At 44.4% G+C, this 25,754-nt stretch overlaps 1 protein-coding gene across 1 annotated transcript; it reads right to left on the bottom strand.

Moving 5' to 3' along the window:
* SYNGR3 (synaptogyrin 3) lies at positions 1 to 24,576 on the bottom strand. Its single transcript, XM_075830561.1, has 4 exons — positions 24,250 to 24,576; positions 3,616 to 3,850; positions 1,717 to 1,859; positions 1 to 628 (listed from the first exon to the last, which is right to left on the bottom strand). The coding sequence occupies exons 1-4, from the start codon at positions 24,346 to 24,348 to the stop codon at positions 419 to 421; spliced, it is 687 nt and encodes a 228-aa protein (XP_075686676.1). The 5' UTR covers positions 24,349 to 24,576; the 3' UTR covers positions 1 to 418.
* Between the last annotated feature and the right edge of the window lie 1,178 nt (positions 24,577 to 25,754).

Here is a 25,754-nt window from a genome sequence, read left to right on the forward strand (position 1 = left end):
CTGAATCAAACCATAGGAAACTATATATTCCCGAGTTCAGCGTCTCCTCCCCTATCCCATGCTGCCCTCAGATAGGAGATACGACGGATCCCCTTTAAGAAATGGCATGTTTAGCCTCTTAAGTTGGTTTTATTGAACTGCTAGCCCCTACGTCCTTTGGTGGTAGCTGCAATCCAATACCGAGTAGAGGCCTAACTTAGAGGGAACACTTAGTAAAAAACAGGAAAACCTTTTTGAAGTGATCACAAACAAGCAATCAATGTCACAGTACAGAGTGCACTGTACATCTAACTACAGGCATAATTCCGGTAATCACATCTAGAATGTACAGCAGGATACGGTAGTCATTTGATTCTCTGTACTGTATCAGTACACCTCTTATATCTGCATACAAACATCCCGGGTCCCCCTCTCTCCATCAGTACGAGGGTGCTTGGTATCCCTTGGGGCTGATGTCTGCATTCTCGGTGAAAGGAGGACTTTGATAGGTTTCTGTCGTTTCAATACCGCTGCCTGTGGGGTAGCCTGGGTATCCCGCGTTGGGTCCAGGGGCGAACTGGTCCGTGGCAAACAGGGACATATCAGTTCCTAGGCGGAATCTCTGAAAGGCTTTCAGAGCCATAGCAGCCTGGGTGAGAGGGTATGTTAAAGGGTTAATAATGGGTTAAAAAAGTAGAACAGTAAGCAATAGATTAACACTCTGGGTTACACAAGTCATGAATAAGCCGGATAATATAGAAAAAAATTCACACTCTTTTTAATGAGGACGGTGAGTTTCAGTTTTTTCCGTCAAAGGTGACAAGGTCACATTGGTGACGTCTGTTATTTCGGAGTACCACTGATTTCCAGGGCTCTATAGAGCGATTGAACCCTTTAGTACTGCTCAGAGATTTCCGTTACTGGAATGCCATTTATTTGATTGAAATTTTGTTTGTTTCTGAGAAGTACCAAAAGGGATTTGATTTCTCTATCGAGTCCCGGAAATCAGTGTAGATCCGAGATCACAGATGTCACCAATGTGACCTTACCTGTATCTATGACACAAGATCATTTTTGATCAGGTGTTTAACCTACAAATGGTTCACTATGAGTTTGTTAATTGGGTTTTAGGACATGAGGCACAGGCGATAGGAGAAATAGAGAGAGCTGGGATACAAGGAGGGGATTGGGGATGGGAAATAATCCTCTGCTCGTCTTCGCCAAAAGCTAAATGCTTAAATTTGTCCATGGCACATAGTGATAAGTAAGCCTAACAAAGACAGAGGAAAGTAGGAAAAAACAGATTAAACATATGTGTGAATGACCCCAACATTCCTTTAATCTGGCATCCAATAATCCAGAAAGTCTGATAATCCAGCACATCAGGTGACATACTGATATACAGATTTAGATAAAAACATTAAACAGAAAATTTCATCAACAAGAAATTCCAACCCGTCCACATTTATATTCTTTTCCATTGAGGGCAGAAGAAGAAATGTGCTCAGTGCAGTTGTCACTTCCCTTCCCCCACTGCTTATACAGTACATTAGTCAGCAGGGGGCGACAGTGATCATGAAGCATTTTAGGGGTCTTGTCTGGGTCTGATACATTTTAGGGGTGTGATCTTGGGTCTGAATAATTTTAGGGGTCTGATTAATATACAGGTTCCAATACACTGTTACCTAAATATAATACTGAATAAAACAATGGCCTAAGTGATACCCAGATACTCACCCAGGAGATAATGGAGAAGAAGGAGAAGGCAATAGCTGCTCTGGCAGCGTCGGCCGCTTGGTTGATCTGGGGGTAATTTGGCGTCCTTTGCCATTGGTTGGCCAAAAAGCAGAAGCACACAAACCAGAGAAAAGACCACAGCCCTGGACCAAACAGAAACAGAGATAAGTCAATGAGTCATTTATTGCAATAGGTAAGGAAGCACTCCAGGCAAACGTTATACACTGTTATGCTTAGTGCAGGGCCCGAGGGGGTGGAGCATGACAAGGATTTGAAGAGGACCTGTCGCTAGGTCCTACAAAGTGAGTTAGTAGCCTCACCTAATAGCCTATGTTATGTGTCTGTGAGTCCAGCCGTGTTTGTCCTGTACTTGTGCGTCCCCCCGTTGCTGAGCTAAGGACCCCTCTTTATTTAGCAACCAATATGGAAATGACCCGCTGGCTAGCCAAGTGGGTTTGGCTGCCAGCGATTCTTAATGGGCGGAGCTACCACTGAGCCTCTGACGCTGACCTATCAGCATGAGGCAGTTTCCTAAAGACCGTCTTCAGCCAGCGTCATCGCGTGAGTCAGCCTAACGCTTATAGGTCAGCGTCAGAGCCTCAGTGGTAGCTCCGCCCATTAAGAATCACTGGCGGCCAAACCCACTTGGCTAGTTGGTTGCATAAAGAGGGGTCCATAGCTCAGCAACAGGGGGACGAATAAGTACAGGACAAACACCGCTGGACTCACAGACACAGCGGCCATTAGTTGAGACTACTAACGCACTATGTAGGTTCTAGTGACAGGTCCTCTTTAAAGAACAACAGAGAGAATCTTTGTGTCATGCTCCGCCCCCTCAGGCCTTGCATAATAGAGTGAATCCCTTGTGCCTGGAGTGTTCCTTTAAGTTGTAAACTGTGTGAGACTCAACTTCAGGTTTCACATCATTATTTATGCAAAAGGAAATGTAATTGTAATTGAACGAAACGTTTCTTGATAAGTATCTACATTAAAAAAAAAAAAAAAAATGTAAAGCTGCACGGAGGAAGGAGAGGAGGAATACTGTAAAGTGTTTCACTGGGTTGAAGGTTGTAGCTCTGCAGCTGTTGGGGAACTACAACCCCCAGCCATGTGCAGAATTGATATGGTGAAATTCTTGGCTTATTACGAGGTGAAAATCTAGATGCTAAATCAGTGTTTCTGCAATCCAGTTGTTGCTGAACTACAAGTCCCAGCTTGCCCTGACAGCCTGCGGCTGGCCTGTAGGGTGTTATACAATAGCTTGATGATGTCTACCGCGGGGAACGCTGGTCCTGCACTTACATGTGATCGATAACAGCTGGATCCTGCGTGACCTGTACGCTAGACCATGAGTGGCGAACCCATGGCACATGTGAGAGTTGTCGCGGTGTGAACCATCCCGCCTTACAACTTGTCACATGTGATGCAGGTTGACAGGTATGAGATTTACCCAGTGGAGTAATATCTAGCTGTCACTTATGGGGGGAGGGCACGGTTATGGTGGTCCTGTGCCTGGCACTGTTATGGAGGTCCTGTGTCTGACACTGTTATGGAGGTCCTGTGTCTGACACTGTTATGGAGGTCCTGTGTCTGACACTGTTATGGAGGTCCTGTGTCTGACACCGTTATGGAGGTCCTGTGGCTGGCACTGTTATAAGGTCATGTGGCTGGCACTGTTATAAGGGTCCCATCTGATGTGTTTTTAGGTGGGTCATCCCACCAATCAGTCATACATGGGGGTGACTAGATAGGTTTACAATCCTGTCAACAACATGATTCTAGCAATGTCTTTAGACTACAACTTCCTAGCCGCTCACACTACAGTGAAATCCCACCAACGGGACACAATGAAGGATGAGGTCACGCGCCACTTCCCTGCAATGGTATTGATGTACTAACCTGAGAAACCCATGTCCAGAATCACCGCTTTTTTCCTGTCCTTGACGCTGCTGATTTGAGGGAAATTAATATCCAGAATGATGAAGAACAGACAAGCAAAAAAGGCGATAATTCCGACGGAGATGGCGTAGTTACAAGCGTCCTCATTTCTGTTGTACACACAGTGCAGCTCCGGGCTGTCAATGTTTATGTAACCTTCATTTATGATGGAGCCAAAGACCACAATGGAGAATACCTGAAAATGGTAACAATGTCTGGTTAGTAGCGGCCGTCATATCTGCTCTCTTTGTTATAGCTAGTCTGGAGCCCCCTCCTATAACAGCAGTCTGGCTCTGTAGTCTGGACCTCCCCCTATAACAGCAGTCTAGCTGTGTAGTCTGGACCTCGCCCTATAACAGCAGTCTGGCTGTGTAGTCTGGACTTCGCCCTATAACAGCAGTCTGGCTGTGTAGTCTGGACCTCTCCCTATAACAGCAGTCTGGCTGTGTAGTCTGGACCTCACCCTATAACAGCAGTCTAGCTGTGTAGTCTGGACCTCCCCCTATAACAGCAGTCTAGCTGTGTAGTCTGGACCTCGCCCTATAACAGCAGTCTGGCTGTGTAGTCTGGACCTCTCCCTATAACAGCAGTCTGGCTGTGTAGTCTGGACTGCCCCCTATAACAGCAGTCTGGCTGTGTAGTCTGGACCTCCCCCTATAACAGCAGTCTAGCTGTGTAGTCTGGACCTCGCCCTATAACAGCAGTCTGGCTGTCTAGTCTGGACTGCCCCCTATAACAGCAGTCTAGCTGTGTAGTCTGGACCTCGCCCTATAACAGCAGTCTGGCTGTGTAGTCTGGACTGCCCCCTATAACAGCAGTCTGGCTGTGTAGTCTGGACTGCCCCCTATAACAGCAGTCTGGCTGTGTAGTCTGGACTGCCCCCTATAACAGCAGTCTGGCTGTGTAGTCTGGACCTCCCCCTATAACAGCAGTCTAGCTGTGTAGTCTGGACCTCGCCCTATAACAGCAGTCTGGCTGTCTAGTCTGGACTGCCCCCTATAACAGCAGTCTAGCTGTGTAGTCTGGACCTCGCCCTATAACAGCAGTCTGGCTGTGTAGTCTGGACTGCCCCCTATAACAGCAGTCTGGATGTGTAGTCTGGACCGCCCCCTATAACAGCAGTCTGGCTGTGTAGTGTGGAGCCCCCCTATAACAGCAGTCTGGCTGTGTAGTCTGGACCTCCCCCCTATAACAGCAGTCTGGTTGTGTAGTCTGGAGCGCCCCCTATAACAGCAGTCTGGCTGTGTAGCCTGGACCTCCCCCTATAACAGCAGTCTGGTTGTGTAGTCTGGAGCGCCCCCTATAACAGCAGTCTGGCTGTGTAGCCTGGACCTCCCTCTATAACAGCATTCTGGCTGTGTAGTCTGGAGCGCCCCCTATAACAGCAGTCTGGCTGTGTAGCGTGGACCTCCCCCTATAACAGCAGTCTGGTTGTGTAGTCTGGAGCGCCCCCTATAACAGCAGTCTGGCTGTGTAGCCTGGACCTCCCCCTATAACAGCAGTCTGGTTGTGTAGTCTGTAGCTCCCCCTATAACAGCAGTCTGGTTGTGTAGTCTGGAGCGCCCCCTATAACAGCAGTCTGGATGTGTAGTCTGGAGCGCGCCCTATAACAGCGGTCTGGATGTGTAGTCTGGAGCGCCCCCTATAACAGCGGTCTGGATGTGTAGTCTGGAGCGCGCCCTATAACAGCGGTCTGGATGTGTAGCCTGGACCTCCCCCTATAACAGCAGTCTGGTTGTGTAGTCTGGACCTCCCCCTATAACAGCAGTCTGGTTGTGTAGTCTGGAGCGCCCCCTATAACAGCAGTCTGGATGTGTAGTCTGGAGCGCCCCCTATAACAGCGGTCTGGATGTGTAGTCTGGAGCGCCCCCTCTAGCTGCAGTGTGTTAGTCAGATGTATATATTTACATATTCTATTCTATAACACAGTCATTATGATGTAGGGATCAGAGTTCCCCTTTAAATTACATATAACAAGTGGCTGATTGGCGCATTGTATCTCGCCCACATGTAATTTACAAACCATCAAGGAAAGGGGATTTTTGTTTTTGTAACGATTGTTGTGCAACAAATATATAGTTAACCACTTCATGACAGGTTCACTGAATTTAAAGGGGAAATTCACCCTTTAGAAGACGTCTGTTCCCACAGTGAACAGCTTACACAAAGCTAATGGTAACCGTGAGCGGCAGCCATCTTTTACCCTCAATACTTCCGATTCTTCACTGATGACTGACTAAGCGTGAAAGTGTCGCAATCTATATTTATCTCACCAACTTCTCACCTCAGCACAGTCTCACTTTCTTTGACTGATGAAAATAATCATCAATCCTGCAGGTGTGAATACTCTCCTAGCCGGAAACTGACTCTCGGCTAGCTATGATTTTTACTTAGCTTTTCTTTTCTACCACCCATCATATTCAGACATATCCCCTCCCCCGTATTATATTATCAGACATATGTGCCATTTTGGACTCATCTCATGGGCACTATAATAGCGGCCATATTGATTATCATCCAACTTTCCCAAAGACTGATAGGACTAAAAATTTGTGAAAGAACAGGGGACTTTTTAGGGGACTTTTTCCTAAATGCCATTTAAAGTGAAACTTTTATTACTTTAAATATAATGACTTATTAAGGTACCTGTACCCCTTTTACCCCAAGAAATATACTGGTCCTTTAAAAAAAAAAAAAAAAAAAAAAGTCTCTATTCATTTTATAAATTACTATATGAGATCTGAGCCCCAAAACTTTATTTGCAGTCAATACATTAATCCTTGCAGTGTCCCCCCTCGGCTGATCCAGAGAAGTTTATAGCCAATCACATGATACATAAGCAATCCTGTCATGTGATTGGCTTAAAAACTGCACATATCCAGTAGTGTAGGACTCCTCTCAGCATGGGACTTTAGATTCAACCCATCAAGGCTCCGCCCACACTTAGCACTAATAAACCCGCCCCTGCTTAAAGCTTAAAGGGCCAAACTCCCTGTAGGATATTTCCCATTCATTCAGCTCTGCTGGGCCTACAAAAGTGAATAGAGTGCTGATCCTTCTATGGGACCTGGTTGGTCTGTTTTTGTAGTTCTTCAAGTCCAAGTCTTTTTTTATTTTGGCTGGAGGGGACTGTTTTTCTGGCATCAGTAGAATGACATTAGCACAAAAATATTGCTGGAAAAAAAATGTCACTGCAGGGTGTGAGAGACGCGTAGTATGTGACCAATGGTGTCGGATTTTACACTCTGGTGACGATGAAAGCGTATCCCTCTCTCATCTATAGCAAAACGAGTCAGCGGTTCTGCACATTCCTGCTCTTCCACGCACCGAGATTATGTCTCCTGTGTGAAAACAGAAGGTCATGGATGGCCTAAGGCAGTAGTCCCCATCCTGTGGTTCTCCATCTGTTGCAAAACTACAACTCCCAGTATGCACTGCCAGGCAAAGGCTGAGGAGACTAAAAACCCCAGTCCAGCTCGCATAACAGACGTGTTTGTTACAATGTATTAGTGTGTTAGACAATTCTCTCACAGCAGCAGCATAAATCTCTCTCCAGTACCGGACTCCAGGCTGATGGCTCATCCCTACTGGTTTGCTGCTTTGTTTAGCTCACACAGTATTGCTTAGACTGGGTATATGGTAACAAACCCTCAGCTCCTTGAGCAGGACTAGGTAAGAATGGTGTTAGGGATCTGCCAGGTACTTCATCTAGCTATACTCCTGGGATTAATCAATCCACACCTGAGGCCAGACCTGTTCGACTGACACCATCTCCCACCAACCAGGGTGGCAGGCTCAGGAGTGGGAGAGCCTATCGCGGCCTGGTCTGTCGGAGTTAGCTCCGCCCCCTGTCCTTTATTACCTGCCCTGTTCTCTCCCTCAGTGCTTGTAATTCTTTTGGATTCCTGGCCCCACTGCTGCTTGCTCCAGCCTGCTTCTGCCGTGCTTCTGCCTTGCTGCAGTTCTGCTTGACCTGCTTTGCTTTGCCCCTGGCTTGCTTCTGTCTCCTTGTCCGCTTGGGTGTACTCACTTCGTCCTGGTCCTGACTGTCCGTTCGCCGCTCCGTTTCCTCGTGGCGTTCCGTGGCTACTGCCCCTTCCCTTGCATGTTCCCTGTTTGTTTTCCTGTGCACTTAGACAGCGTAGGGACCGCCGCCCAGTTGTACCTCGTCGCCTAGGGCGGGTCGTTGCAAGTAGGCAGGGACAGGGCGGTGGGTAGATTAGGGCTCACTTCCCCTTCACCTCCTTCCGGCCATTACAAATGGGGTTCCAGCCAATAAGAAGTTTTTCATTTACTGACAGCAAGCAGAAATCTTGAAAATGGTGAGGATACACAATCAGTACTTATTAGCAGCTCCTTGATAGACCCTATTAGTGGCCCCGATGTTGGACTAGGACCTGCTACTAAAATCGTCAAAACAGAAATAAAACAAAAACAGCCGAAGATAGAGGTGCATGAGACCTTCCCAACCTCAATGTCCCAACATGATATTGAAATAGATTTCAGTACAAGACAAAAACGATATGAAGAATATAAGATGGTATTGTAAAGGATCTGCCAGGCACAGCTTCTGTGTCGACGCCCGTGGGCAATCAGTCTGCACCTGCTCCTATGTCTGTGAGACTGACTCCATCTTCCACCACTCAGGTTGGCAGGCTTAGGAGTGGGAGAGCCTATCGCAGCCTGGCCAGACGGAGCTAGCTCCCGCCCACTGTCTATTTATACCTGCCTTTCCTGTTCCTCATTTGCCTGTGATTCTGCTCTGCTTGTTTCCTGGCTCTGCTGCTGCTTGTACTACTCATCCTCTGCTTGTTATTGACCTTGGCTTTCTGACCACTCTCCTGCTCAGCATTTTGTACCGCGTTCTCTCCTGGTTTGACTCGGCTCGTTCACTACTCTTGTTGCTCATGGTGTCTCCGTGGGCAGCTGCCCCGTTTCCCTAGCTTCTGTGTACCCCTGTCTGTTTGTCTGTCTTGCACTTACTGAGCGTAGGGACCGTCGCCCAGTTGTACCCCGTCGCTTAGGACGGGTCGTTGCAAGTAGGCAGGGAGTGAGTGGCGGAAGATGGAGTCAGTCTCACAGACATAGGAGCAGGTGCAGACTGATTGCCCACGGGCGTCGACACAGAAGCTGTGTCTGGCAAATCCTTTACAGGTATCCTGAGATAGGAGGAAGAAAAAGGAACGGAACAGAAGGAAAGTAAAAAATAGGAAAGAAGAGACTGAACAAGCAGCGGAAACTAATAGTGAAGGTAGAAAAAAAAAAAAGAAAACCCCAAAACTGGAAATTTCGTGTCTCTCTCTAGAATTTAGCCCTAGTGCACACGACTGTATTATGTTCTCGTACAACCCCCGAGTTGTACGGAGCTGTAATATGGCGCCCATACATATTTATGAACCCTTCCTGTACCTCTGTACGGCTCCAATTTCATACAGAAGCATATAGAGGGTTTTATTTTTTGGATTTGTATGAAATAAAAAAAATGGTGGCATGCTCCATCTGATGTCATAGGTGAAATATTGTAGACGAGAAAAGAACCCAAAGTTACGGCAGCACGTGGAGGAGACGCCCTATTTATGGCGCCTTGGATACAGTTCATAATTACGCACACAGCCTCAGTAACAATTATATAAATTCACATGTTAAGTTATTTCTACAGTAGCCCATTCATTTCCTGAAATACTCTGCGCTGCTGTTAATATGCTGATAATCCAGATTACTGTGGGGCAGAAGGGGCTGTCGTCCTGATTTTTAGACACTGAATTGCATTTAAATCTATATTGTTATGCAGTTTTCTCTGTTCTGTTTGTTTAAGGCTACATTCAGACGAACTAACTTTTTCACGTCCGAGGAGCACCCGTGCGGGACGCGTTATCACGGATCCTCCATAGAGTAGAGTGTATGGAGGGATGCGTGAAAACGGAAGAAAATAGGACATGTTCTATTTTTCCATTGACTCTTTACGCGCTCCGTTGAAACAACGGTCGTGTGAACGGGTCCATTGAAATACATGTGTCCGTGTAACGGCCGGTGTTTTAACGGCCGTCACGCAGACATGATACACGCTCGTCTGAATGAGCCCTAAGGCTGGGTTCACACAGTTTTTTGCAGGCGGAAGATTTTGCTCTGCCTGCATGACGATTTTCGCACGCGGCCATTGAGTGCCGCGGGCAAAAAACGCAGCTAAATACGCTTTCTCTGCCTCCCATTGATGTCAATGGGAGGTCAGAGGCGTAAACGCCCGAAGTTAGGGCATGTCCCTTCTTTTTTCCGCGAGACGGTTTTTCTGCTCGCGGGAATAAAACGCCTCCGCCTCCCATTGAAATCAATGGGAGGTATTTTCGGCCATTTTTTGGCACATTTTCCGACACGGTTTCGCGCCAAAAAACTCAGTGTGAACTCCCCCAGTGTCTCAGGAATGAACCAGGACGCTCAGGTTGAACAGATAGGGGAGCGTCTGAACTTGTGCTGATATTGTGGGAGCAGACGTGATACTGCAGATCCTCCCTGGTTCAATCTTCGTGCGGCAACAAACCGGTTAAAAAGCGTCAGACACGGAATTAATCATGTTCTGCGTTTTAGTTCCCGGCTGGAAATCGGCCAAATAATGCATTTGCATATTTTATTTTACGCCTTCGCCGCGATTTTTTAGTAATTGAAGATGGCCTGCAGCATTATGTATGCAAGATAAATATTAGAACTCGACTGGCGGAATATCACACAATCTCACAAACGTGAATATTTAATTAAAGAAGAACAAAATAATTTCTTAGTCAAGACTTAAATATATTAGATGTAGGGACTGTGTTCACCTAGATTTGTACCCATCATAGTTATCATGAAATAGTCCAAATGCATGGACCCTCACTAATAGGGGTGGAGCTTGTTGGAAAAAGGATCGTCCTGATGTCAAAGCCTCCTAAAAGGGGTGGAGCTTGTCTGGACCCCCTATAAAAAGGTGGGTACATGTATTACAATGATTAAACACTAAATCACTGAACGCTTAACTGTTCCCCCCTTCAATTCAGTATTTAGCCGAGGCTTTTACACCTTTAAATCCTTATGAATTGATTTTGCACATTCACGCTCTGAAGGTTTTATACCGCCATCCGGCTCCCGTGGCTGCCAAGTATCAGTGTCAGGTAGGACATAAGCAATGATATAATGTCATATGAGTTAAAAAGTAAAAATCCCCCAATGGGACAAAAATAAATGTTGACAATAATGAAATGAAGATTTTGATTACAGAAAAATAAATGATGAAACACACAAAAAAACTTCTATCTATCTCCTATCTATCTATCTATCTCCTATCTATCTATCTATCTCATATCTCTCTATCTCATATCTATCTATCTATCTATCTATCTCATATCTCTCTATCTATCTATCTATCTATCTATCTATCTATCTATCTCATATCTCTCTATCTATCTCATATCTCTCTATCTATCTATCTATCTATCTATCTATCTCATATCTCTCTATCTATCTCATATCTATCTATCTATCTATCTATTATCTATCTATCTCATATCTATCTATCTATCTATCTCATATCTATCTATCTCGTATCTATCTATCTATCTATCTATCTATCTATCTATCTATCTATCTATCTATCTATCTATCTATCTATCTCATATCTATCTATCTATCTATCTATCTATCTATCTATCTATCTATCTATCTATCTATCTATCTATCTATCTATCTATCTATCTATCTCATATCTATCTATCTCATATCTATCTATCTAATATCTATCTATCTATCTATCCATCCAGTGGCGTAACTACCGCTATAGCAGCCGTAGCGGCTGCTACGGGGCCCTTAGCATGAGGGGCCGCCGGCACGGGCCCCCCCCCATGGCCGGAGGCTCCACTAGCAACCACTATGGCTGCTACAGCGTGACGCCACTGAAGGGGTTGTTCCTACAAAAGACATGCATCCCCTGTCCACAGGATAAGGGATACATGTGTGATCGCTGGCAGCGATAAGGAGAACGGAACTTCTCCATGACAAACCTCGGACTTCCAGGGTCTGTGTCGGCAGCTCCATAGAAATGACTTGCGCAGCGGTCGTGCTTGTGCTCATGCATGACCGGCGCTCCTTTCATTTTTATTGAACTGCGCAGACGCCGGAAGTCCGAGGTTTGTCATGGAGAACTTCGGGGGACTTTCGGTCCCCCGTTCTCCTTATCGCTGCCAGCGATCACTCATGTATCCCCTATCCTGTGGATAGGAGATACATCTCTTTTGTAGGACAAACTATAGGCTGTTTTTTTCTTGGGGGGCGGCTATATGGCGTTATCTACATGGGGGGTCTGTATGGCGTTATCTACGAGGGGGGGTTCTGTATGGCGTTATCTACAGGGGGGGTCTGTATGGCATTATCTACAGGGGGGGTCTGTATGGCATTATCTACAGGGGGGGTCTGTATGGCGTTATCTACAGGGGGGTCTGTATGGCACTATCTACAGGGGGGGTCTGTATGGCACTATCTACAGGGGGGGGGTCTGTATGGCGTTATCTACAGGGGGGTCTGTATGGCGTTATCTACTGGGGGGACTCTGGCGTTATCTACAGAGGGGACTATGGCGTTATCTACAGGGGGGACTATGGCGTTATCTACAGGGGGGACTATGGCGTTATCTACAGGGGGGGTCTGTATGGTGTTATCTACAGGGGGACTATGGCGTTATCTACAGGGGGGACTACGGCGTTATCTACAGGGGGGACTATGGCGCTATCTACAGGGGGGACTATGGCGTTATCTACAGGGGGGACTCTGTATGGCGTTATCTACAGGGGGGGTCTGTATGGCGTTATCTACAGGGGGGGGTCTGTATGGCGTTATCTACAGGGGGACTATGGCGTTATCTACAGGGGGGACTATGGCGCTATCTACAGGGGGGACTATGGCGTTATCTACAGGGGGGACTATGGCGCTATCTACAGGGGGGACTATGGCGCTATCTACAGGGGGGACTATGGCGTTATCTACAGGGGGGACTCTGTATGGCGTTATCTACAGGGGGGCTGTATGGCATTATCTACAGGGGAGCTGTATGGCGTTATCTACAGGGGAGCTGTATGGCGTTATCTACAGGGGGCTGTGTATGGTGCAATCTATAGGGGGCGCCGTGTGGTGGAATCTATAAGGGAGGCACTATCTACCGGGGGGGGGGGTGTGATACCCAGCGGAGGGGGAGGACCAGTCAAAAGTGTGCTATGGGGCCCAGTCTTTCCTAGTTACGCCCCTGTATCTATCTATCTATCTATCTATCTATCTTATATATCTATCATCTATCTATCTATCTATCTATCTATCTATCTATCTATCTATCTATCTATCTATCTATCTATCTATCTATCCCTGGTGAATACATACAACTATGGGTAATTCTTTGTTTCACTTGCACATAAAAAAAACGGTGAAATGTGGTCAGGTACTGAAGGATTACATAGCACAAAGTTGCTTCATCATTATTATTATTATGATTATTAACCATCATGGGGTCAGCTATAGCGGGTGCAGAGGCAACAGTCACAAAAAAAACAAAAAAACATAACACCTTTCCTTTAAAGGCTCCTCTGCCCTATAAGATACTAGTATAATGTCACATTGCAGGGTATAGATTTTACATTGGGGCTTTAATTTACGCCTCTGTTAAATGGGAACAAAAAAAATGCCCTGTCGGTACCCCTCCCTCACCCCCAACCCCTTTAACTATTAATATAGAATCTAGAAATGGGACCCAGCCACCATCTTTCTGTCTCCAATTTGGGCTATTAGCCTTGTGCTGTATGATCAGTGACACTCTGGATCTCTACAAGTGTGGAAGTCTGGCAGTGTCACCCACCGGCAGAGCGGCTGTTGCTAAGCAACCACTTGACAGCGTAACCCCCATTTGAGTACATGTAGCTTTGTGTAAAGTAGTGGTCACAGGATGTTTTATCTGCTATACAACAGACTGCCTCTCCATGCTACACAGACTGGTTTTATGTCCTTTTCAGGCACCAAGAAGCTTGAGAACATTACACGAGATGCAGTCGTACTGCCTCAGGAAACAGGCAAGGCAAAGGATAGGCCATCAATTCGTGATTGGTGGGTGTCTGACCCCAAACCCAAATAAATTAAATGGGGCTGGTCTCCAGTATCAGGCACTAGAAAAACACTGAAGAGGTCACAACATTTCTACTGATTGGTGGCGGTCCCAGAGTTTGACTAACACATTGATGGCCTATCCTAAGGAAGTGCCACAGAAAGGAGAGCGCAGAACTGGGTAGCTGGAAGGAGAGAGAAGGGTCTATGCATTTCTAAGAAGCCTGGGTGACTCTGTGACCAAGTGATAGCTGCTACCAATGGTTGTTGTACCTTTCTGGACCCAGCTACACGAAGAAGAGATCAGGAGAATAACAAGCTGGAATAAATGCAGCATAAAGTGAAAGAACAAGAACAAGTTTAGTTTTGAGCCTAGATAGCTTTTATACCCATGATACACTAGCGCCAGTGTTGAAGTTACCGCGCTACTTTTATTTCATTGTACTTTGATGAGGGAGTTCTATTTTCCACTATCTCAAGGGTAAATATGTATTTGCCTACCCCACGGCATTAACAAACAGATAATTGCTAGGCACAAAGGGAGCTGAGAACAGGCAGCCCGTGGAAGGGGTCCAGATGTTCATTCTGTCATCTGTTGCAAAAGGCGATAGACATACAAGGAATTCCTTTAATCCAGCATCCAATAGTCCAGAAATTCTGGCTTCCAGTATAAAACAACCAAGATCATCTGGAATCTCCCAAAACCAGAAGACTTAGGCCCCACGCACACAAGCGTAATTTTGGTCCGCAATTACGGGGCAAAATACGGTTCCATTCATTTCTATATTTACGGGAAGGTGTCCGGGCCGGAGAAAGCTTAGGTAAAAAAATAGGACATGTCCTATTTTTTTATTTTACGGACCGTGCTCCCATACTTTAGAATAGGAGCACTACCGTCTGCGTCCGCCTGTGCCCGTAATCACGGACTGTGATTATGGGCATGGTCGTGTGCATGGGGCCTAACTCCCAGAGGAGTAACTTGAAGCTCCAGGGCCTTAATCCAAAATCTGCACTAGGGCCCCACTCCAAATGACACGTTATTTATAGCATTGGTCTCTTTATATTTGGCAGAGGGATTATTTGAGCCCCCCTCCGACTCAAGGGCCTGGTTGTAACCGCACCCTATGCTCTCCCTATAGTAACGCCCTATTTGATTTTGGACTGTTTCTTCCTGGAGTTTCTCTATGCCTACATGTTTGTTCCATAATTCAGAATATTTTATAATCCAGCATTAAAAAAAATCTGTATTCGAGTCAGATTAAAGTAATTTCTTTATAGTAAAGGTAAACTTCAGCGAAAACCAAAGTCGTCCATGTGAATTGCATGGCAACGGTCTGTGCACGTATCTGGTGACTACAGCAGACCCCCATCAATCTATGGGATCTGGCATTGTCACCGAGAGATCTCCCGCTCCATTTCCTGCTCCTTGTTGGGGACATATAAGGGTATGTGCACACACACTAATTACGTCCGTAATTGACGGACGTATTTCGGCCGCAAGTACCGGACCGAACACAGTGCAGGGAGCCGGGTTCCTAGCATCATACTTATGTACGACGCTAGGAGTCCCTGCCTCGCTGCAGGACAACTGTCCCGTACTGAAAACATGATTACAGTACGGGACAGTTGTCCGGCAGCGAGGCAGGGACTCCTAGCATCGTACATAAGTATGATGCTAGGAGCCCGGCTCCCTGCACTGTGTTCGGTCCGGTACTTGCGGCCGAAATACGTCCGTCAATTACGGACGTAATTAGTGTGTGTGCACATACCCTAACTATTACTATACCGTTACACAGACTTGTGACTGTCGCAGAAATTTCTAACTGTGTAATGAACAACTTTTTCCGGATATGGTATAGTCAGTCACACGTGTATTGAATACAATTTTAAGTTGCTATGTAGTCCCAGCCTAAGGCCTTATTTACACAAGCGTATTTCACGTCCGTGAAATGTCACACAAAACTGCAACCCAGGAAAAACGATGCATTTCTTACGCGCGCAAAACGGACACGTTCGTGTAAATTAGGCCTAAGGGTGGGTTCAGACAAGGTGGATTTTTTTTAGCCCAACGATTTTGCGGCAAACCCATATGCGTGCAGATTTTTCAGCGGCTTTCATCCTTTGCATTGCTGTGAAATCCGCGATAACTTGAAGATAGCACGCACTGAAATCGGCATAAATATTAAAAAACCCCATCCACATAGATTATACTGTAAATTGTCGCGGATCTTCGGTGTGGAATCTGCACCGAAAATCTGTGACAAATCCGTGATCACCAATAGGGCAGGAGCTATGATTTTAATTACACAGGCGTGGTCACCCAGCTTTCCTTTATTCCAGAATGATCAATCTAGCTAGTGTTACATCTCTTTTCCTATATGGCCTTATAACCAGGCATTTTTGTCAGTCAGTCAAAGATGGATGACAACCCCTGTAAGAACTGTAATGGCTGCCATATTTTTATCACTCAGCTTTCCCAGAACTGTATATTCCTCCTCTATAAGGCCTTGTTCACACAGTGCAGATTTTGCATGCATTTTTTAAGCCAAAACCAAAATTGGACTCCGGAGAGGAGACTCTTTATGCCTTCCATTATATATTTCTTCTGTTTAGGTACCGTTCCTGGTTTTGTCTTATAAAATACAAGCAAAATCTGCAGCAAATCTGCACTGTGTGAACAAGGCCTAATTAATACAGGTCCTGATTATGCGCTATGTGGAGCTACAGCGCTGGTGCCGTTTCTACATTGCTTGTCTCCTGCTCCCATTATTCTGGCCGGTATGGATGCCTGATTAATATGCACCAATAGGAAGCCACATTCACCCTCGACTGATGTCATGGACACACAGCACGCCTAGACCCGTGGCTGACTTCATTTCTGTTTCCAGGAAGATAGCGAAGTGTTGCCTGAAATAATGGCAGCATTTTTATATGCACAGGCTTGTGGAAAATGACACCTTCATGAAGCAGAACCAGATGTGTCCATATGTTCTTCCCCTTTAAATGTGCACACGTAAAAGGAACAACGTCCCGTACTGAAAAATTCTATATATAAAATGGACAGGAGATCACGAGCCTGTGCAATGACATTCAAATGACCTTGGTTTGCTATAAACCGAGGTCCTAGCAAATCAATCAAATAAAAGCCTACGGCCTATGTCAGATCGAGGGTTTCTACGCTTATTAGGTCTCCATATTGCGAGCTGGGTAAATGCTGCTCTCCCGGCATACTCCGAGATTGTCTGCTCTAACGTATGTATTGTCACTTATATAGCGCCAACATATTCCCCAGCACAGTACCCACTATGGGAAAGATTTAGCAAAAGCAGATCAAAGGAAAAGTGGACCAGTTGCCTATAGCAACCAATCAGATTCCAGTTCTCATTCTACAGGGACCCTTTGAAAAATGAAAGCAGCAATCTGATTGGTTGCTATGGACAACTGCTCCACCATTTTGAACTGGTTTTGATAAATCTCCCTCACATCAATTCCTGTCACTAATGAGGCTCAAAATGTAGTTTTCCAGTATCAGACACGTGTCCTAGAGCCATTTCCATGGGAAGGTTAATGGCAATTAACATAAAGATATTTTTGTATGATAAATCTACGGTATATATGTACGATGAAAGCAAAGGAACAATATTCCACCAAATATACTCAATGGGGTTTTCCATGAGAGCGGGGATGCCATGTCACGCGTGTGTTGTCACTCTCCAGACGTTTTTTGCCCCTTAGGCTAGGGCAACATGGCGACATTTAGTCGCAGATGGCTTGAGGTAAAATCGCAGCATTACCGCAACTTGCATGCCGTTTCCTTAAGAGAAAAAAAGTTGTGTGCGACTTGAAACAATAACAAGATTGTTGCGTACATTTTTATCCTATAAGGAAGCATTAGCAGGTTTTTTTTGTTTTGTTTTTTTAAGACTGGCGTTTCATATGCCAGTCTTAGGGTATGTTCACACACAAACTCAAAAACGTCTGAAAATACGGAGCTCCTGATTTTCAGACGTTTTTTAATCAAACTCGCGTTTTTCACGGATGTTTTTGGAGCCGTTTTTCTATAGAGTCTATGAAAAACGGCTCCAAAAGCGGCTGAAGAAGTGACACGCCCCATCGGAACTGAATGCCGTTTTTCCCATTGAAATCAATGGGCAGATGTTTGGAGGCGTTCTGTTTCCGATTTTTCAGCCGTAAAATGTCCCAATTTTTTCAAAATGCAAACACCTCTTAATAAATTTGGTGTATTAGACTGTCCTAAGTACAGTAAATGACGTGAATTTCACAGCCGGCGTAGATTTGCGCTGAAATTTTAGCCATTTTCTGTCGTTAGTAATAATAACTCTGTCGGAAAGCTATTAGCCACACACCCTAATTGTTAACTCCACCCCCTTTTACGTGTGCACGGAGGCCATACAGCTCCTTATTGCCGTGCCACGCAGTCTCCATCGGTTGCCATAGATACGGAGATATTCTCCCCTATGCCTTCTTATACCTCTGTACATAGGGCATTGCACGGTTATATAGGCACTATAGCTGCTTTATAGCCTCTGATGGGAATAAACCACCAAGATGGAGTTCCCCTTTAAGTACTTTACTGAGCCAAAGAAAACCACCTGCTGTAAATTGCACATCTGTTTGAACGTTATTATTGATACAGATCAGGAAAGTCCCAACGTAAAAACTTGTCTAGTCTGGTTTTTACACCATCCATACAAAGCGCACGAACCATGTGACACGCCGCTGGGTAAACGCTCATTATAATCACTGAGTCAACAAAACGCTCTGCTGCCATTTATTTTCTCCTGTCTGTGCCAAACACTAGTTTCATCTTTCATATTACAACACACTTCCCTGTCACCCCACGGGCGTGGCAATACGAGGTGCAGAAGTAGCATTCACACCCGGTCCTGGCACCTGAGGGGCTCCAAAGGCCCCTCTGGCACATAAGACGACACCGGGGGGGGATGTTATAGATTTAGTATTAGGGTCCAGAAGCTTCACGTTACGCCTCTACTGAAGCCTTAAGCAATATGGCCGCTATTCGTTAGGGACCAGTCAGATCTTAACGATTTGCGGCCGTACGACGTCACCTATAGCTTCCTCCGTTTTCTTTATTATTTATTTTGCTTATGTAGCCAGCTTGACTCAGAGTATAGGCGCAATTTATTCCACCAGTAGGCACAAACAACAGGTACCCCATTCTTAAAGGGAACCTGACACCAGTGCTGCCTGGCACTGCACAGATGCCCTAGTAACTCTTAACTAGAGGCCATAATTACACCCACTAAATAAACTCCCAGGTGCCAATCAGGAGGCTAGGATGGCGTGACATTTTTGCCCGGTCACATGACAGCATTTTTTTTCCCCGTTACTGATAGGGTTCCAAATAATATAGGTCCCGCTAGTACAAAAACATATCAGTATAGAAACCTTATAGTAGTGCAACTTCTAATTATATTTTAGGGAATTACATAAACAGCAGCTTCCCTGTTAGTTGTCAGCAGAACACGCTATTTTAGGGCAGCCTGTGCCATCTGTTCCACAGACAGAATAAAAGCTGCAGCCTGCTGACCGATCCACGTGGCAACACGGGTGTAATGAGGGTGAACTAAGTACCCCCATTCGCAGCCTATGGCCTGTATAAGAATATTTTTGTAAATAGTTGCCTGTCGCTTTAAAAAGGACTGTAAAGCTGCTGAAAGACTGTTCAGTCATTTTATGGTGATGTTATTGAATTGCACTGTAGATAATTTTATCTTACAGGTACTTTGAGGGCCACGGTACAAAGGAATGAGAGTCTACGGGGGACAGTGACAGGGGACGTAGTGAGAACTGGCAAACCCAGGAAGGGCCTGGTGCTGGCAAGAGACAGAGCGTGGTGACGCTTATGCGTTTCGCCACTATGCTGGTAAGAGGGGGCAGAGGGGAGAATATATAAGGAAGAGGTTTGGTGCCTTCAGGGGAGAGCGGGTGAACCGCGTGTGGTGCTCGACAAAGTTGTTGCGGTTTGTGTAGCCAACGATTGCGGTCTGGTCTTTCTGCGGCGAGGTAGGGAGGGACTGGAGGGTGCGGGAGTTGTGAGACAGAGTTGACGTGGGCCTACAAAGAGCTTAAAAAGGGACCACTGGCTGGAAGGGGCAAATCTTTGGTGGGAAGCAGTACGGATGCTTTACTTATAGAGTCTGAGGGTGATAAAGGCAGGCCGTGGATGAGGGTAGCTTGTCAGAATTCAGTGCGGCCCATCACTGAACCTGGAGACTATTGTCGGCCGGAGTGGTTAGCTCTGACTTTGGAAATAGTCAGTTCGGGTGTGGGACCAGTGGGTGGGTTAGCGGTACTGTGCTTAAGCCCAGAAGAGGCTATAGTGGGGCAACTAGAGGGATTGTGAGGGAGTCTGATAGGCCTGTGAGAAGGCTACAGTGAGGACTGGTTGCCCTGTAGGTCTGAGACATGGCCCAGTGATCGCAACCCAGCGAAACTCTGGACTGCTGGAGCAGTCATTGGGAAAGGTAGAGTTTGGTAACCCTTGAGAGTCAGGACCCTAGAGAGAAGGATATCTTGATCCCGTGTTGACTAGGAGTATAAGAGGAGACCCGAGACAGGGTCCGGAGGTCTTCTAGTGAAAGTGCCTGTTAGGCATGACTGGTGGGAAAAACGGTGAAAGGCAGAGCCCTTGAGATATTTAATCCTTGAGAGTCAGGGGGCGGTGCTAAGGGGGGGGGCACTGCGCAGTTGTAAAAGGCGGAACCGTTTTAGTAAATACTTGCATTCTGCATGGAATAATTCTGGAGCATGCTTACTTACAACTCTGAGCTGTTCCTCTGTTATTCCTCCTGGAAATGTATGAATAAATGGACAACTAGGGGTTACCATTCCCCTTGTCAATGGGACGTGTCCCCAATCAGTGCTAAATATGTCAGACTGTGTAGGACACACCGCATTGACAAGGTGAATGGTAACGCTCAGTTGTTAATTTACTTATACATTTCCTGGAGGAATAACAGAGGAGCAGCACAACTCAGAGTTCAAAGAAAAGATGCACCAGCATTATTATTTAATAAAGACAGACATGTCAGGGGAGGTGATCTGTCCTCTTTAAAGTAATGTCCCCCTGCTAAAGGGGTTGTAAAGGATTAGAAAAACATGGCTGCTTTCTTCCTAAAACAGCACCACACCTGTCGATGGGTTGTGTCTGGTATTGCAGCTCAGCTCCCATTGAAGTGAATGAAACTGAGCTGCAATACCACACACAACCTGTGGACAAGTGTGGTGCTGTTTTTGAAAGAAAGCAGCCATGTTTTTCTAATCCTGTACAGCCCCTATTGGACTCAATAATAAAAGCCTATGCAATAAGCTCCCCCTAGTGGTGGCACAAGCAGCCAGAATTTTAAAATTTACCTCTATGTCTACGTTAAAAAAACGAATCAGCACAGAATTTCGCACCTAATTAGAAACACTAATAAACATAATAACAATATCAAATGCAACATAATGGAAAAAATATAGGTTTTTTTTCCATGCATCTTCTTCAATCCCCCATCAGTACCTCCCCTGAAACCCAAAGATCCTCGCAGAAAACCCCATTGATCAGACTGTCAGTCTGCACATTCAGCTATTGAACCTACACACGAACATTGTCCAATCCTCGGGACCTACGGTAGATTCCATGACGTATCCACAATTAACAAATCAATCCGCTAATTAACAGCCATATCCAGGAAATGCAGGAGAATAAATAATAGTAATAATAATCTATTACTGGATCTACAGTAAATTACGGCGAAATCGAAAGGAAAGAAATGACCGATGGGGGAGGGGGGGTAGCTAGTCACATAGTAATGTCTTCCTGCTGTAGAGAGGCGGTAACCCAGAATCTGGATGTAGCACCGTGTATTGGCACACGCCACAGTGCATGGTAATTACTACATCCCGTATACACCGTGTATTATTCTCACGATACACCCAGTGCCCACCTCCTCCTCCTATATGATCAGGATCCCATCTCTAGTGCTGATCCAATGAACAAACAGAGGAGGGGGGGGGGGAGTAAAAATGTCTGCTAACCCGTATTATTCTCTGCAGGGATCACACTGATGAATCTGTATGATATACCATGTCCTTGCTATAGAAGGGTACGCCATAAACATACCCTTCGTGTGGAACGGCATAATAAAAACATGCCCTGATTATAGGATGATATAAACATAAGCTTTTTATAGGATGGTATAACATAAGCATGCCCTTCGTATAGAAGGATCTACCCATAAAATACACCTAGTATGGAATGGCATGCCCTTATTATAGGATGCTATGACATAGGCATTCCCCTAAAACAGAATGGTTTAGTATTGGCATTCCTATAGAATAGTATGGTATCATCATTCCCTTAGATTTGGATGTATATAATAAGCATTTCCCTAGAACAATACAATATAACATAAGCATGTCCTAAAAATAGGATGGTATAACGAAAGCATGCCCTTAACAAAGAGTGTGATAACGAAAGCATGCCCTTAATAAAGAGTGTGATAACGAAAGCATGCCCTTAACAAAGAGTGTGATAACGAAAGCATGCCCTTAATAAAGGGGGGGGGGGTTAATATAAGCATGTCGCTAGAATAAGATGGTATAGCAAAAGCAACTTCCTAAAATAGAATAATGGCATAAGAACGCACATTGTATATAACGGTATAATATAAGCATGTCCTTAGTATATAATGGTATCATATAAGCATGTCCTTAGTATATAATGGTATCATATAAGCATGTCCTTAGTATATAATGGTATAATATAAGCATGTCCTTAGTATATAATGGTATCATATAAGCATGTCCTTAGTATATAATGGTATCATATAAGCATGTCCTTAGTATATAATGGTATAATATAAGCATGTCCTTAGTATATAATGGTATCATATAAGCATGTCCTTAGTATATAACGGTATAATATAAGCATGTCCTTAGTATATAACGGTATAATATAAGCATGTCCTTAGTATATAACGGTATAATATAAGCATGTCCTTAGTATATAATGGTATCATATAAGCATGTCCTTAGTATATAATGGTATAATATAAGCATGTCCTTAGTATATAATGGTATAATATAAGCATGTCCTTAGTATATAATGGTATCATATAAGCATGTCCTTAGTATATAACGGTATAATATAAGCATGTCCTTAGTATATAATGGTATAATATAAGCATGTCCTTAGTATATAATGGTATCATATAAGCATGTCCTTAGTATATAATGGTATAATATAAGCATGTCCTTAGTATATAATGGTATCATATAAGCATGTCCTTAGTATATAATGGTATAATATAAGCATGTCCTTAGTATATAATGGTATGATATAAGCATGTCCTTAGTATATAATGGTATGATATAAGCATGTCCTTAGTATATAATGGTATAATATAAGCATGTCCTTAGTATATAATGGTATCATATAAGCATGTCCCTAGTATATAACGGTATAATATAAGCATGTCCTTAGTATATAATGGTATAATATAAGCATGTCCTTAGTATATAATGGTATAATATAAGCATGTCCTTAGTATATAATGGTATAATATAAGCATGTCCTTAGTATATAATGGTATAATATAAGCATGTCCTTAGTATATAATGGTATCATATAAGCATGTCCCTAGTATATAACGGTATAATATAAGCATGTCCTTAGTATATAATGGTATAATATAAGCATGTCCTTAGTATATAATGGTATAATATAAGCATGTCCTTAGTATATAATGGTATCATATAAGCATGTCCCTAGTATATAACGGTATAATATAAGCATGTCCTTAGTATATAATGGTATAATATAAGCATGTCCTTAGTATATAATGGTATAATATAAGCATGTCCTTAGTATATAATGGTATAATATAAGCATGTCCTTAGTATATAATGGTATCATATAAGCATGTCCCTAGTATATAACGGTATAATATAAGCATGTCCTTAGTATATAATGGTATAATATAAGCATGTCCTTAGTATATAATGGTATAATATAAGCATGTCCTTTACAATCATAACCCCCAGTATCTTATCCATTCTATACATCCGTCAGTACGTGATCAGTACAGGACATTGATCATACATATTCACAGCCCATACCATAACCCAGGTGAATAAGATCCAGCACCCTCAATAACACAAGGTGACTCTAGCACCCTTATAATAGCGAGAGGCCGCTGTATAGGAACAGATCTTAACACCACTATACTGTAGACTATGCTGGTTTCTCTGCAGACAGGAGTGTCTCTTGTCTATGCACTGCCAATAATAAGTAGCCGTCACAATGGGCATCCCTAGCCCAGGATCCTCAGTAGGTGGTGTCTATGTCACCCTATTATGTTGCCACCCTGAAAAAGAACCCAGATTTATATGATCAGCTGCAGCCACGGTCTCTTGTACATTAGGTCCATGCATTGCTGACAATGAGCGGTCCTCACTTACCCAGGAGACTATCCTCAGGATGGTCTGGGGCAGTTTCAGGAATTCTATAGGGTCAAAGCCTCCGCCTGCTCTGCCAGCTCCAAATGAAGCTCCTTCCATGTCTGCAGTGTCACTGCTCAGCACCTGCTTCTTCTGCTTGTCCTATAGCCCCTTCAGGTTGTGTGTACAGGGATGCAGCCCCCTGCCCTTGGTAGGATCCTGTCTGTCAGTCCTTCCTTCACCCTCCCCTCCTCTCTCTCACCCTCTTGCAGACCCTACCTCTTCTTTGCACTCAGTCTCTCTCTCCCTATGCTCTAGCAGTCTCTGTCTATGGTGCTATGTGTGCATTACAGTCTCAGCTGTAGCGCCTCCTCCTCCCTCCTCCCCTCTCTCTCCTTCCATATATTTCATTCTCCTCCTCCCCTCCCCATCATCATCTACTTCTTCTTCTTCCTTATCATCTGCCACACAGTCCCTCTCTTTCTTTATCTCCCCCTTCACACCATCATCATAGCCTCCTACTGAACTGAATATATTGCAAATGCATGCCACCTACACACTGGCATCAATGGGTTAAGGTGGCACCAAGGTAAATAAGTCACTGCCGTCCTCAGCCCTTTGCTGGGTAAATAATATGAGTGATACAAAGATTTAGCGGTGATTATACAAATGTTACAATATATTCCTACCATACACTATATACATACATATATATTTTCCAAAATCACAATCCTATGGGAAAATCGTTCCGATCGATCAATAGTCATTGACTAATGAGGATATTTTTGGATGGAACAGATTTACGTTGGTTACAGTCAATAATTTCTATGCAATGGACACATCTATTATCCATAAGATCCCTTGCTATGGTTGTACTGGCTCAATTAATTTGATGTATAATAATTATTCCTATAATCTGGTGCCCGATGGTCTGTCATTTCTCGGAATTATAAAACAAAAATAGTCCAAATTCTGATTTGCAAAAAATTTTTTAAATCCAGCAGGGGGCATAGGAGAGGGGCTGGACAGGAAATCCTGCAAGGCAATATTTCGATTTTTTTGATTGGACAGGTCCAGTAATGAATCCATTAAAGGGTATGTAAACTTTTGCAGCAATTTTCGTTATTTACTGCAATGCGGGTAAAATAAACAATTACGCAATTTTGCAAATGATCTTGATTAAAATCCTCCTGTTGTGTATACAGCTCCAATATAGTCTCCATGGTAACAGACTACAAGCAATTCTGTGTAGTCTGATCCTGCATACAGATGTGTATTACTGCACTCGCCCTGTCCCCTTTTGTACACTAGAAAAGGACCACCAAGGTGTTGATCCTCAAGAATGTATATTTTGGCACTTTCTCTTTTGCCGAGGCATTTTTGCTCTGCTTAAGGTCTGACCCTCACCCCCGCTAAACTACCCACCCACCAGGCCACCTTCATGAGGTCAGTGAGTGGTACCAAGACACAAGACACTAATATGTGTTGGAAAGGGCATATCTGAAACTGAAAATAAAAAAAATGCA

Source organism: Rhinoderma darwinii, chromosome 6 (genome assembly GCF_050947455.1).
Source record: "Rhinoderma darwinii isolate aRhiDar2 chromosome 6, aRhiDar2.hap1, whole genome shotgun sequence".
NCBI lineage: Eukaryota > Metazoa > Chordata > Amphibia > Anura > Rhinodermatidae > Rhinoderma > Rhinoderma darwinii.

Coding starts and splice junctions, on each gene's coding strand:
- SYNGR3 (XM_075830561.1), bottom strand. CDS start 24,348: ATGGAAGGAGCTTCATTTGGAGCTGGCAGAGCAGGCGGAGGCTTTGAC. Junction 1,860..3,615: donor TCTGGACATGGGTTTCTCAG/GTTAGTACATCA, acceptor TGTTTGGTCCAG/GGCTGTGGTCTTTTCTCTGG. Junction 629..1,716: donor TCTTCTCCATTATCTCCTGG/GTGAGTATCTGG, acceptor CCTCTCACCCAG/GCTGCTATGGCTCTGAAAGC.